The sequence below is a fragment of the Pteronotus mesoamericanus genome, unplaced genomic scaffold (assembly GCF_021234165.1).
Source record: "Pteronotus mesoamericanus isolate MK-2021 breed Mesoamerican mustached bat unplaced genomic scaffold, CSHL_Meso_final contig_32, whole genome shotgun sequence".
NCBI lineage: Eukaryota > Metazoa > Chordata > Mammalia > Chiroptera > Mormoopidae > Pteronotus > Pteronotus mesoamericanus.
The window spans coordinates 1,908,599-1,921,927 of NW_026555134.1; the positions used below are offsets into that span (position 1 = coordinate 1,908,599).

General features: G+C 53.8%; 1 protein-coding gene across 1 annotated transcript in view; it reads right to left on the reverse strand.

Annotated features, from left to right (window-relative positions):
* Nucleotides 1-228: 228 nt before the first annotated feature.
* The window catches only part of KIF13B (kinesin family member 13B), a 170,511-nt gene continuing 157,410 nt past the window's right edge, over nt 229-13,329 (reverse strand). Inside the window, exons 38-40 of the mRNA XM_054576032.1 lie at nt 9,794-9,856; nt 5,121-6,141; nt 229-1,845 (exon numbers count right to left, since the gene is read on the reverse strand). Of these exons, the coding sequence (XP_054432007.1) occupies nt 1,556-1,845; nt 5,121-6,141; nt 9,794-9,856 (1,374 nt within the window). The 3' untranslated portion in view covers nt 229-1,555. The remainder of the gene's footprint in view (nt 1,846-5,120; nt 6,142-9,793; nt 9,857-13,329) is intronic.

The following is a 13,329-nucleotide window of genomic DNA, read 5'->3' on the forward strand; positions in this document are numbered from 1 at the left end:
CCACCCAGGGGCAGGAAACCTGGCACTATTTCTCATGAGGGGCTTCAAATACCGACAGAACCGGAGATTTCTAGAAAGAAAGAAAAGAAAGAAAGAAAGAAAGAAAGAAAGAAAGAAAGAAAGAAAGAAAGAAAGAAAAGAAAGAAAGAGAAAGAAAGAAAGAAAGAAAGAAAGAAAGAAAGAAAGAAAGAAAGAAAGAAAGAAAGAAAGCAAGCAAGCTTTCTGGCTGTTGTTTTTAAAGAGTCTGAACGTGAGATGTAAAGACGGGCAGCCAGGAGTGCTGTGTGCAAGCCCCAGCCCTGGCCTGGGTGGCAGGCAGAGGCGCTGGTGTCCCCGGGGTCCTGCCTCAGGAAGGACCAGGAGCGCGGCTGCCCTTCGGAGTCCACCCCTCCTCAGTCTGCCAGGCACCTGCCCTCTTCAGGCTTCCACAGATGCCCTGCAGGGGAGCCCAGCAAGGCTCCTGGGAGGAGGGGGCGAGGCCATGCGTCAGGACCTGGTGTGCGGCTCGGCTCGGCGCCACGGGGATGATGGAGCAGCGCTCCCTCCCGAGGGAGTCCGGGTAGCAAGGCGCCAACAAGTTACACCCAGACACCAGAATTGCACCAGGTAAGGCCTTACACCTCTGACTGATTTTGTCACTGACTGAAAGCACAACATAATTCTTCAACTTCTCGCTGTCATCTTAGGGGAAGGCCACTTGCGTGTCTTTATTAAAGGAACATAGGAGGGGGTCATCCTCTGGCTCCTCTGCCCGAGGCAGGAGGCTGGCTCTGGGCTCATGCACCTGTGCAGACGATTGTGACTCGCGAATCATTTCAGATTTTGAAAAATAAATACAAATAAATACATTCCAAACACTCTGTTAGGGGAATAAATGGCAAGGAGAAAAACTTTCTGGGTATAAAGATGCTAAAACACCACAGAGAAAACCCTCAGAACCGCTGTGGGAAGGACAAGGGACCGGTGGGCGGGCGGACCCCGCGGCCCTCTTCAGGCCACACAGGGCCTTGGGCCAGGAGCCCCCAGAGGCCACCCAGAGGCACCGGCCGTGGTGCCTGGTGTGGGGATTTAGGCCGAGGAGAGTGCAGGGAGCCCAGGGAGCCGGCCAGCCCCGGAGGCGGGCGGAGGACCCTCCCTCTGTGGGAAGAGAAGCACTGGTTAGGGTTATTTCTTAAATTAAGAGGTTAATGGGGTTGCCAGAACAGAGAAGGAGCCACAGCGGCCCCAAGAGGGAAGAGCCCCTTGACCAGGGGATGGGGGGGTGAGCCCCCAGGGCCTCCTTCCCCACAAGTCAGGACCACACTCTGGGTTCCTAGAACCTTCAACCCACTACCCCAAGGAGAGGCCTCCTCCTTGTTCTCTGGGTAGAGGAAGAAACGAAGCTTCCAGAGTCCTGGGAGAAGTGGGGAGGTCACCAGCCCTGCGTCGTGCAAAAAGCCTTCACTGCCTGCTTCCTCCAGGAAGGGGGCTGGAGGGGACAGGGCCGCCCCGCTCCAACTCCAGCCCAGGGCTGCCTGCCACCCTGCTGTGAGCGTCCACCGGGGAAGGTGCTGGCTCAGCTGGCCCAGGATTTCCGGCCCTCGGGGTTCTTGTGGCTCCTGTCCACCCGCGGCGCCACGGTGCCCTCGGCCTTGGCCAGAGCCGCGGTCAGGGAGGCCAGGTTGGTGGCGGAGCCGGAGAGGGTGCTGCTCCTGCGGGGCTCAGGGGCACCCTGCAGCCGGAGCCCCGCACTACGCCGCCGGCCTGCGCCCGCCGCCCTGCGCACCCGGCCCGGCCTCACCAGCAGCCCGTAGCCGGGGTTGCACTTGAAGTACTGCTTCCCTCCGATGGAGCCATCGTTCTTACCTAAGGAGAAAGGAAGAGGAGACAGAGGTGGCTCCAGGCAGCTCACAGCTTCTGTGACCCCTCCCCACAGGACCCCAGGCGCCAAATGGCCCCCACCAGCGCTCACCATTCAGCAAACAAGGCCAGGTGCCCATCTCCGGGGCGGCATGCAGCGGGGTCACCAGGGACAGACATCCCCCCCAGGCCTCAGGCCTCAGGGCCAGTCCTTCCGTTTCCGAGGCCAGCGAAGCGGTGCTGGCACAGCACCCCCCCCCCCAACTCCAGGGCACAGATTACTTTCAATCTAAATGGTCAAAATGCAAACCTAGGACGGGTGTTTTTGGCAGAGTAATTTTTCCTAAACCTATTGGATGGTAACTAGCAAATTTCCGAATTGTCAGATGTCACGCTTGATGTGTCAACATGGAGCGAAGCTTCCTTTGCAAAAGTGAATAACAAAGGCTTTAAGGTGAAGGATGAGAACACAGCACCCAGGTAGGGGGTGGACAAGCCCAAACAAAGGGGCCACCCTCACCCCAAAAAGTCAACATCCCATGGTGATGGGCTGGTGAGGAATGTGATCTTTGTAGCAAAAACGATCATGACTTTTCTGTGCTCACTGTCCGCATGTCCTCACCTGCCCTCTCTCTATCCCGCTCCCAACAGGCCCGCCTCCACCGACAGCCCTCAGTGTCCCCAGGGACGACCTCTCCGGGGGCCAGGGGCCAGGGGCCGAGCCAGTGTTCTCTCCCACTGACTGGCTGCTGTCATCACAGGGCTCCTGGTCTCGCTCCCTTGGGGCTCGCCCACGCTGGCTGCACGACCCTGAACACCCCTCCGCTGTGTCTCCAGGCCAAGAGTAGCCCCTCTGCCCGCGCCCCCGGCCGAGGTCAGCCCGCACCTCCAGCTCCGCCTGGCCTGCAGCTCCTGCCCTGCGCTCCCCCTGCCCTCCCAGGCTCTCCCACGGGGTCATGACCCTGGTCTCGGGCCACACTCAGGGGCCACCCTGACCCCTTTCTACCCCTGACAGACTGCCACCCCTCAGTCCTAGGGCTCCCCCGCCATCCTTCTCCTGATTCCACGGCACAGCCCGGTGTGGATGTCCACAACAGCCTCTTCTGCGGCCCTCCTGGCCCCACCCTTCACCCCAAGTCTGGTCTCGTAACAGCAGTTGTCTTCCTGTCACACCTCACCCGTCGGGAACTGGCCGCCTCACCTCTCCAGTCTCCCCTCAAATGCAGCGAGCTGGTCCCTGTGCGGGGCTGGTCCCCGTGTGCCCTGGGCCCGACGCTGCCCCAGTTCCGCTTCCTCCTTGACATCACTCCTGCCTTTGCTTCCTTGGTATTACTTACAGCCGGGGTCCCCAACCCCCGGCCCCGGGACCTGCTAGGAACCAGGCTGTACAGCAGTGGAAAAACTGTCTTCCATGAATCCAGTCCCTGGTGCCAAAAAGGCAGGGGACCGCTGACCTCCAGAATTCCCACACCCGCCATCCTCTATCTGCTCAGGCCATTTTATTTTCTTCACAGCGCTAACGACTATCAAATTTTGTTTGTTTAATAATTGTCTCCCCTCTAAAATAAAAGTCCGGTGAAACCAGGGATTTTGTTTTGCTTCAGAAGGTAATCCCAGAGCCTAGGACAGTGACTGAAACATAGTAGGTGCATAAACATTTGTTGGATGAATTCATTTATTTGCTAACCTCCCTTTAATTCTTAAATTTAATTCCAAATACAAATTGTTTTGCAATTCCCATTTGCATTTCAGTGGAAATGGAGTTTAAAAAATATTCCAGCCTGTGCTACAATAATCTTCTAGAACCACGTCCAATGTATGATATACTTTGCCAAAATTACTTTTAAAGACAGTGAGTGACTGAGAAGCTGAGCTGAGGGGCCCAGAGACAAAGAGCCATGTGGGGCTGGCCTCGGGAGCCCTGGCCTCGGGTGCCACAGGGCGAACCACCCCCAACGGGCCCCATGCCCCCTCCACTGCAGCACATCTGCCCGCGCCCTCTCCCCCTCCCTCCCAAGCCGCACCACCGCCTGGCCACACAGGGCTGTCCTCACACCCCGCCTCCCCAGCCCCCAGGCCCCGCGGAGTGAGCAGGCGGCCGGGCCCTCCTCGGTGCTGCTCAGGGGAGGGAGAGTGGAAACCGGTCAGGCGGCCCTCAAAGCGTTCGACTCGGAGTGAGCTCCTGGGATCTACTCAAGAGACATGGAAATGTGTGTCCACACAGAAGAGTACACAGCAATATTCCCAGCAGCACTACTCACAACAGCCAAAAAGTGGGAACAACCCACAGGTCTATCAACTGACAAGTGGATGGACAAAATGCTGGCCATCCAGATGGTGGGAGTCACACGTTACAATAACGTCCTATAACTGGACACACCTTGGAAACATTACGTTCAAGGGAATAAGCCAGGCACAAAAAAGCCCACATTTTGTAGGATTCCACTTATGAATGAATGTCCTTTGTAGAGAGACAAGACTAAGGGTAGGTTACCCTGGGTTTGAGGAGGGGGCATGTGGACACTGGAGGTGATGAACCAGCCAAAATTAGATGCTGGCAGTGGGTGCACAGCTCCGTGAATACACCACGAACCACGGGGTTGTACCCCATGAAGTGGATTTTGTGGTATGTATATTGTCTCACAATAAAGATGTTTTAATACAACATCTAAAGAACAGGTTACTTCCTTAAATGCTGCCCTCAGTTTTTCTGAAAATGACAAGCGCTTTGCTTTACGCTGCACCATTCTAGATATGCCTTCAGAGACCGGCGAGCCTGCACGGGCCCCAGGTCGGCTTGTCCTCTGGTCTCAGCTTTGGGCTAAGGAGCCTGAGGATGTCTTAGGAACTGGGCATCCTCAGGGGCCCAGTGTCAGCAACCTGAGCCAACACAGCAGGTAGAGCTACAGTTCTAGTTCAAATGCAAATGCATCTGTGACTAAAAAAAAGAATGATAGTATTAAAATTTATTACCAAATTTATAGCTTTTAATTAATGTCTTAGGTTTCGGAGAAATTTCTGGAGGCTAAAAAAATAAAAAGAAAAAAGAGAACCTGACTCCTAAAACATTGTGAAAAAGTTTATCTAAGAAAAAAATTCCTCATTTTGAAAAGGAGGCTCACAGGTCAACTGCTGCGCCCAAGGGCGCACAGCAGGTGTTCGGGGGCAGCATCCCCTCCCCCCCCCCCCTCCCCGCTCCTCCCTGCCCTCCACACCCCCCCCCCCTCCCGCACGGCAGCTCAGGGCCTCCAGTGCCAGGGAACTGTCTAAACAGTACTCACCTGAAGGTAAGTCCAGCTCCACGCCAACCCAGGTCCCTTCCTGGAAGTCGGTGGGCCCGACGTATCTGACGATGCCCACTTTGTTGGTGCCCACGGTAACATATTCTCCTTCTCTGAGCCACTCTGGGACTTCACTGGCTTCCTCAGAATCGGAGGAAACTTCCAGCTTCTCCAGGTTCTGTCCTCCAGAGCTGTTGTCACCAGGCCGTCCTGAGGCCAGCAGGTCCTCCTGGGTGCCAGAGGGGCAGCTGGGGTCCCCACCGAGCATACACGTGAATGACTTCAGCTCCGAGGTTCGCACCTTCCGGATTCGGAACGGGGATGTCGGAGCAGGCGACTGAGACAGGAGGTCAGGAGGCAGCTGCGGTTTGGAGACATCTGGCTCTAAGCCGAGGGCGGGCTCTGCCCGGTCCTTGGGTCTTCCCAGCGGCCTGGTAGCCGGGGGACTGTCATCTCTGCTCTGGGGGCTGGGTGACTCCTGAGGGGCAGAAGCAGGAAGACGAGTAGGTGAAGGGCCTGCTTCTTCATCCTGCTTCTCTAAGGGAACCGCGCCCTTGGCCTGGGCCGCACTGGCACTGTCGCCGTCACCGTCACCCCGTGGAGTCTGCTTTGCTGGGCTGGGCAGTGACAGAAGGCTGCTCTGACCCTCTGGCTGGGCAGGGCGGGTGCTGTCTGCACCAGGGGCAGCAGATGGAAACAGGGGCTCGGTGTCCGGGCTGGCCTGGCAGGGGACAGACGGGGGCGGGCCGGGCGTCTGCCCGCCCGCCTGGGCCACGGCATCGGGGCCCGGGGCGAAGGCATCAGACAGCGTGGCGGTGGAGACACTGTGTGAGAAGTACCCGCTGGAGGCCTCGCTCAGGGGGCTGGGCGGCCCGTCCTGCACTTCGGGGGCCTGGGTGTTGGCGGCCGAGCACTGCGGCGGCGAAGCCACTTGAGTTGGTCTCTCCTTGGTCTTCAGCACTGGAGCAGCCTGCACGGTCACGTCTGGGGCCACACTCACCCCCATGCTATCCCGGGGAGCCTGAAGCAGGAGAGGGGGGCGCGACTGGTCAGAACTCAAGGTCAGGCACGTGTTGCCAACAGGGGGAGGCAGAGGCTGTGCGGAGAGCTGAACTCCCACCGCTCTGCTGCTGCGGGACAGGCGCTGTTGTGCAGGAGGGCAGCCTGCACCGGGATTGGCTCCACTACTTGCTCCGCGGGGCCTGGCTGCCCGCCCACTAGACCCTGGGGCCCTGCTGTGCTGGGCGCACACCCCTGCGCCTGCCCCTTCCATCTCCTCCCCTTCTGCACAGAGATGCTAACAGATGCCTGTGGTCCTGTGATTTATAATAAGAAATATACATTTGGTCTCCGTCCCCATTTCTGGCACAGAGTTCTTTCTAAAACCACTGGAATTTCCTAAGAGATAAGAGCAATAAAGGTGTCTTGATATTCAGAACAACTCTCTTCCAACAACTCCTGAGTTTTTGTAAATAAAGTGACTTTTAGAAATCCCCTAAGGATGGGGGCAGGTTTGCCAGGGGAAGCAACCTTGCTGAGAGGGTTGGAACTTTCTGTCCCACCCCCTGATTTCTGGGGAGTGAAAAGGGGCTAGAGGATGAACCAATCACCTGTGGCCAGTGATTTAGTCAGCTGTGAACCTCCATAAAAAGGACAGGCTTTCGAGAGTTTCTGGGGGCAGTGAGCACGTGGAGGGGTAGGGAGTATCGCGTCCAGGGAGCGCAGGAGCTTAGCGCCCTTTCCCCGTGCCTTAGCCTCTGCTTGCCTTCCATCTGGCTATACCTGAGTTACTTCCTTTTATAATAAGCTCACAGTCTGGTAGGAAAATGTTCCTTTGAGTTTTGTGGGCCGTTCTAGCAAAGTAATCAGTTCCCAAGGAGCGGGTCATGGGAACATCTGATTTACAGATAGACCGATACAAGCACAGGTGACAACCTGGACTGCAGACTGGTGTCCGAGTTGGGGGACAGCCTGGTGGAACTGAGCCCTTAACCAGCAGAATATGACGCGACCTCTGGGTAGGCAGTGTCCGATGAGGCGAATTCTCGGACACCCTGCTGGTGGTGTGGGGAATAACATGGGCCCGGCTGCCCCTAGGGTCGGGCAGTACGAGGCAGGCAAGGCCTCACCACAGAGCGTGGCACACAGTAGGTGCACACAAAAATCTCTGTCCTCTCATTCCCCCAGCAACCCTTGCCTCCCTGAACTCACGCTAAGAACTTTGCTCTCTTGGAAAGAGATCCCCTGCCCACTCCCGACTTCCCAGGGAGACCAAGAGAATCACTAGAGGACAGAAGAACCCTCTTCGGCAAAACTGAAGTGCTGATCTCACAGGAGGGCCTGAAAGTGCTTCAGCTCAGCTACACCAGCTCAGGCCCAAAGAAACACCCCTCGGCCGGCTGATGCCGGGTTGCTCCCAGCTGAAGCAGAGGGGAGGGGCAGAGACAGAGGCTGCACGCAGGCCGTGCCCTTCCTGAGAGGCCATCTTTCAAGCTGCTGCTGAAGGCTGGTCCCATGTCACGGGTCGGGAGGCCCTCCGATCCCAGGAGACTCAGGCCCAGCAGCAGCCAGCCCACAACCCCACCCCCTCCCGGAGCTGCGGCTGAGGAGGGAGCCGCGGAGGCTGGCCTCTCCCTCTCAGGCTGCTCTGTCTGAGTCACTCTGGCAGGGACACGCACACAGCCCCATCTCATGGGGAATGACGACAGCCACTGCTCATCCAAACCCTACTGATGCTGAGGTACTTGTGAGTGTTCTTTGGGGGTAATTTAAGTCATTTGAAGAAGCTGGCAGATTGTCTTTCTATTCCCGATTCACAATGACGGGGTAAAAGAGACGGCGGGAATGGGGAATGGGATGGGGTGGTGGAGAGAGTGCTGTTCGGAAAAAGAAATATGTTTTCCAATATTTACGGAAAGATTATTTATATTACAGGAATGGCCATTTTCCATTTGAAATACAGGATTTATTTGAACGGGGAAACAGCTGAGATCTATAAGTCTCTTACAGTTACTTGGCTTAACTCAGCAGTCTGATAAATCATGCATTTTCACGTGAATTGTCATTTATATTCCTGTCTCCAGAGGCCCTCCTTTCCCCACAAGGCACACTTTCAGGGTACGAAATTAACGGCACCTCCTGAGATTAACAGCCCATTTTTGTGATGGATCTCTAGGCTGCAAAATTTACTAAATCCAATAGATCAATAACTGTCACCAGCATAAATACTCTAAAAGATTAGGCAATCCTTCAATCATTTTTCTCTTGTAACTTATACATGTTTTATTTATTCTTTTATATTTTATTTTTAATATCACTGACCAGGCAGGGAAGAATACACGAACAAATTACCAGAGCCCAGGGTCTGAACAATAGCTATGATCCTGAAATAGGAGGCATTCCCTAGTCCCCTCCTGGTGAAACCCCATCATTGCCAGATGCCAGCTGTCTGCTAAGAGCCAGCCAGGGTCTGTTCTGAGGAGGTGACAGTCTGGAGACAGTGCCTTAGATTTCCTTGGCATTATCCTATTTGCTTCCATATGAATCCTTTAATGTAGGCTGAAAAGTATTACCACGTGCATTTCATAACATGGCCCAGTGAGGATAAAGGATTTAGCCAGAACCACCAGTAAGGGAAAAGCCAGGGATCAGAGGTCAGAGCCACAGCCGCAGCAGAGAAGAGGCCCTGAGTGGCAGGAGGGAGCGCTGATTGCTGCTTTCCTCCCTGCTGGGCCGAAGCAAGCAGCCTGGATGGCGTCCTTCCGCTCTGCGCTGCAGGAGCCGCTCCCACTTGACTAGAGGTGGTGTGAGCGGTACCTCCCTGCCCTCTTCGGGTTATGCCCTCCCACTGACACCCCCGAGACAGCCACCAAAGCCCAGACTCAAGCAAATCACCACGACGGGCAGCAAGGCCGCCCTGAGATGCAGAGGTCGGGGCGGGTCACATGCCCTCACCAGCAGGGCACTTGTTCTCACTCGGTCCCCCTGGCCTTGGGGCCCCAGTCCTGGCCAGGAAAATAATAAATATCACCCATCGGGAAGGAGGGACCGTGGTAGTACCTTCAGTTCAACTCACAAACACAGAGGGTGCGCTGGATTGAAAAGGGCCTTTTAGAAAGCAGTGAATTCATGGAGCTCTGAATTTTCTTTCAAATTATTTGGCTTTTTTTTGCTGTTGTTTTAATAAATAAAATTTTCCTATGAAGATATAGCATTTCCTAAGAGAATGAGCACACAGTGGGAGAAAATAGATTTGCTATTCATAAGATTAGAAGTGCTGTTCATCTGTGGGAGATCATAAGAGACTATTTTTCTCCCCAGCTTAGCATTAGTCTTTTCACGCTGATATCATGAATCAGAATGAAATGTAAAACTGAGAATTAAGCAAACACTTAGAATAAGGAGATTGTTCTGTTTATAGAAATCGCCTTTGCCTAGCAGTGGGCTATTAAAGCAGCAGACTACATTAGCAGTCAAGCACCTAAAAGTTTAGCAATCATATGATTAACAAGTTGAAAATAGCCAAGTGTAACGAGAAAAATATAGAGGCAGAAAACAGTGGCCTATATTATGGTTAATTATCAAAACAGGAAAGCTAAAATAAAACAGCCACGGGTACGAATTCAACAATTACAGCATCGCCACCCCCGTATGTGGCAGCTCAGCCAGCTCACCTCTGCCGTCCTGGCTGTCCTGGCGTCCGGGAGGGCGGGCTGCACCAGGATTCGGGGCACCGGCTGGGAAAACAGCAAATAGGCGGGCGTGAGGGATCCGGAGAAGAACAGAGATAACCAGAGAAGGTTTAAACCGAACAGACTGGAATCCTACCAGGTCACTGCCCACTGGGTGTGCCACGTGCCAGGGGCATCACACTGTGTGAGGAAATGGAAGCAACGAGTAGCACAGCCAGCAGACTCCACGCCCCCACCGCCCCCACTCAGCAACACGGGGCACAGGCTAGAAGCAGTGATGGATGTGGTGGACTCAACACACTCCCAGGCTGCCTTCCCACTCACGTACGACACACGGGCTGTGTGTGCACAGACAAGCATTACAGGACTTTCTAGAGAGACGTTACTAGGAAAGATCAGGAAAGGTTTCAGGCATGGGGTAGAATTCAAACCAAGCCCTGACGCCAGGGAAAAAAACTCTTGGTACAAACGGAAGACTGGCGAGCGCAGCCACAGGAAGCCAACCTGGCTGGAGCACGATCCTGGGCGTCGGACAAGGGCAGGACAGACATACAGAGAGAGGCTTTGGTACCCAAAACTAACCTAGGCGGGTCATGTGGCTGGATGGCCACAGGAGCCGGAGAGAGCAAGCGGGGGGCTGGGAAGAATGGCCTGGCGGCGGAAGGCAACCTGAATGGAGACACACATAAAGGCCCACGCAGGCCCACACACTAACGAGGCCCAGCAGCAGAGCAGGAGTGAGTGATGAGTGCCTGAATGATGGGGCAAGCAACCTCCCAAGACAGGACTTCAGTACCCTGGACATGCCATTCAAGCAGCATTAAAGAAAAAAAAAAATGGCATCAGGATAAGACAGAATCAGAAGTTCATTTAGTAGTGGCTGAGTTTATAATGGCAGTGGAACAGCGAAGCAGACACGATGATCTTGAAGATACCGGGAATCCACCGCTTCTGTCTCTATTAACCTCAACAAGCCTCTCCCCTTCCCAGGTCTCCCTGCCCCAACGCAAGAGTCCAGACCTCTGAATGCTCAGCTCTCAGAGGGCTGCATCCTGGCAGGTCAAACACTCCCAGTCCTCTCTCACAAGACAGGAGGAAACTGAGTGTCAAAGTTGCTTTCCACACAGATTGAGGGTCTTTGCTTTTGTTGGGTCCATAAGAAAAGCAGCTGGTCACTGGTCCAAACTGTGCAGATAGGGATTCCCTATCTCCCCACTTCCCTCCTCTGGTCCTGGGCACTCCAGGTCCTCCAAGTGGTATCTCTGGGTGTCTGAGGCTCCTATGTCATTGAGACTCTGGGCAGAGTCTACAGACACTAAGTCTTGCTTTCTACAGGGCAGGCCATAACTCTTAACTGAAGGGAGAAGGGCCCGCCTAAAACAAAATGCCTCGTCCTGACCGGCGTGGCTCAGTGGGCGTCGCCCTGCAGGGCGAAGGGTCAGGGTTTCAGTTCCCAGTCAGTGCACAAGCCTGGGCGGCGGGCCCAGTTCCCCACCGGGACGCGTGCAGGAAGCAACCAGTCGATGCTTCTCTCCCTCCCTTCCCCTCTCTCTGGAGAAATTAAATAAATAAAATCTTCAAAAAACACGGCTCAGTTAGGGTGGTAGTGAACTGAGTTCACAGCACCAAATCACCGCATTTCTCCAGTGGGAACCATTATAGCCAACCGGGCCTTGGGAATGCTTTGGAAAGCAAAGAGTTAGAAGAAACCCATTCTGCTGAAGATAAGGGAACAGTGATAAGATTTGAGAAGAGGCACAGAGGAGAGGCAATTAAGTAGGAAAGGTTAGGAGATAAGGCTGAAAAGGTGGAAGGACCTAGGGACAAACTAAAGGAAAAATGCTCTTCATCCTGCAAACGCTGGGGAGTCCCTGGTGGTATAAGGCCAGGAAGGGCTAGAATCCGAGTTGTGTTTAAGGAAGACAGTGTGAGTGGCGGAGAGGAGAGGCAGAGGGAGGACGCCCCGGTGGCAGCCACTGCACACGATGAAGGCCTCCAGCCCGCCCCTCAACTTCAATGCCTTGGGGAAGGAGTCTCTCCCCGACTCTCGGGACACTTAGTGCCTTCCCCTTCTAGGCACCTCCTGATTCGCCCTCACACAAGCTCCCCATTTCCCTCCCCCACGGATAACTTGACAATGGGACTGTTTTCAAACAGGCGCCCTCCACTCTATGGCACTGGCCTTGAATGCAGGGGCCGCACCTTCGCACTTATTTTTCACGTAGTATCTGAAGTCCCCCACAACTGGAAAGGTACTCAGAGCGTACTTGTTAGTGAAGTAGGATAAAGGTTTAAGTTCGAACTCCAAAATTCTTCAGTTAGGTCTTATTTACAATAGACAAAATTGGGGTGAACTATTCCACCCTAAAGTATAAGAACATAAAAACCCTACCAATGATGAACTATAGCCAGCCAAGATGAAACCTTTTCTAAGATGATATAACTCTTGCCCTCCTAAATAAAGCAAAGAAACATAATTTATACTTTTCTTTATGACTCAGAGTAATTAGAAAATTCCAGTAAATGCTTCAAAAATATGAGCTGAAATGAATTAAAGGACCAGACAGGCTGTGACACTAGGCAGGAACCCAGGGGACCTTGGGGATTCCTGCTGCTCTGACTTCGTGGCTCCAGGAGATGAGGCCGGAAACCTCCTGTTTGCCGCTCACGGGTTTCCTGTCACCGGCGCTCCCTCTCAACTGCCACTTCTTACTCGGGCAACATGCTTCATACCGATGCCTCCTGACTCCCACCATCCAAACAAAGTGTGAACCAGAAAAAAGAAGATGATTAAACACATCTGAAATGGCTAGAAACCACGTCGAAAAATCAGATCAGATCAGGTCGGAGTGTAACGGCAACACTCTGACCTCCTGTTCATGCACCAGCAACCTCGTGGTGCCCGCCCCATGGGGTGCTGGGTAATGGTGGCTGCAGGACACCAGCTCTGGACGAGCAGGGTCACAGGAAGACACCTCCAACAGAGGATGTTTGCAAGGTACATGCTAATGAGACTGGGGATGCCGAACTACAAAACTGGCCATGTGTCAATTTTTATCGAAGCTACCCGACAAGTAGATTCACCATAGGATCCTTTCTACTTCGTATATTTCTTATTTTTCCACAACATGGTCCTACATGAAGAAGGTAACTGAGGCTGTGAGCCAAGGTAAAATTCAGTTCAACAAAGACCCGTCAGGCCTCACAGTGACAATAAGCACCATAAAGAACACAACGATCAGAAAGACACAGGCTTTGCTCTCAAAAGACTACGATCTAGTTGGTGGGAAGGACTTGTACATAAATAACTAAAATGTCAATAAATTGGATAGATGTTAGAATGGACATGTCCACAGCAGAGAAGATTCAGAGGAGGAAGAGAAACAGGAGTGGAACAGGCCTAGAACACCTGGATGAGGTGATTTCACCCACAGAAAGGCCTTGAACACTGAGTGGCATTCCCCAGGGCGTGACAGAGTCAGGGTGGCCAAAGAGCCACTTTGTGTCTGATGTGTCCC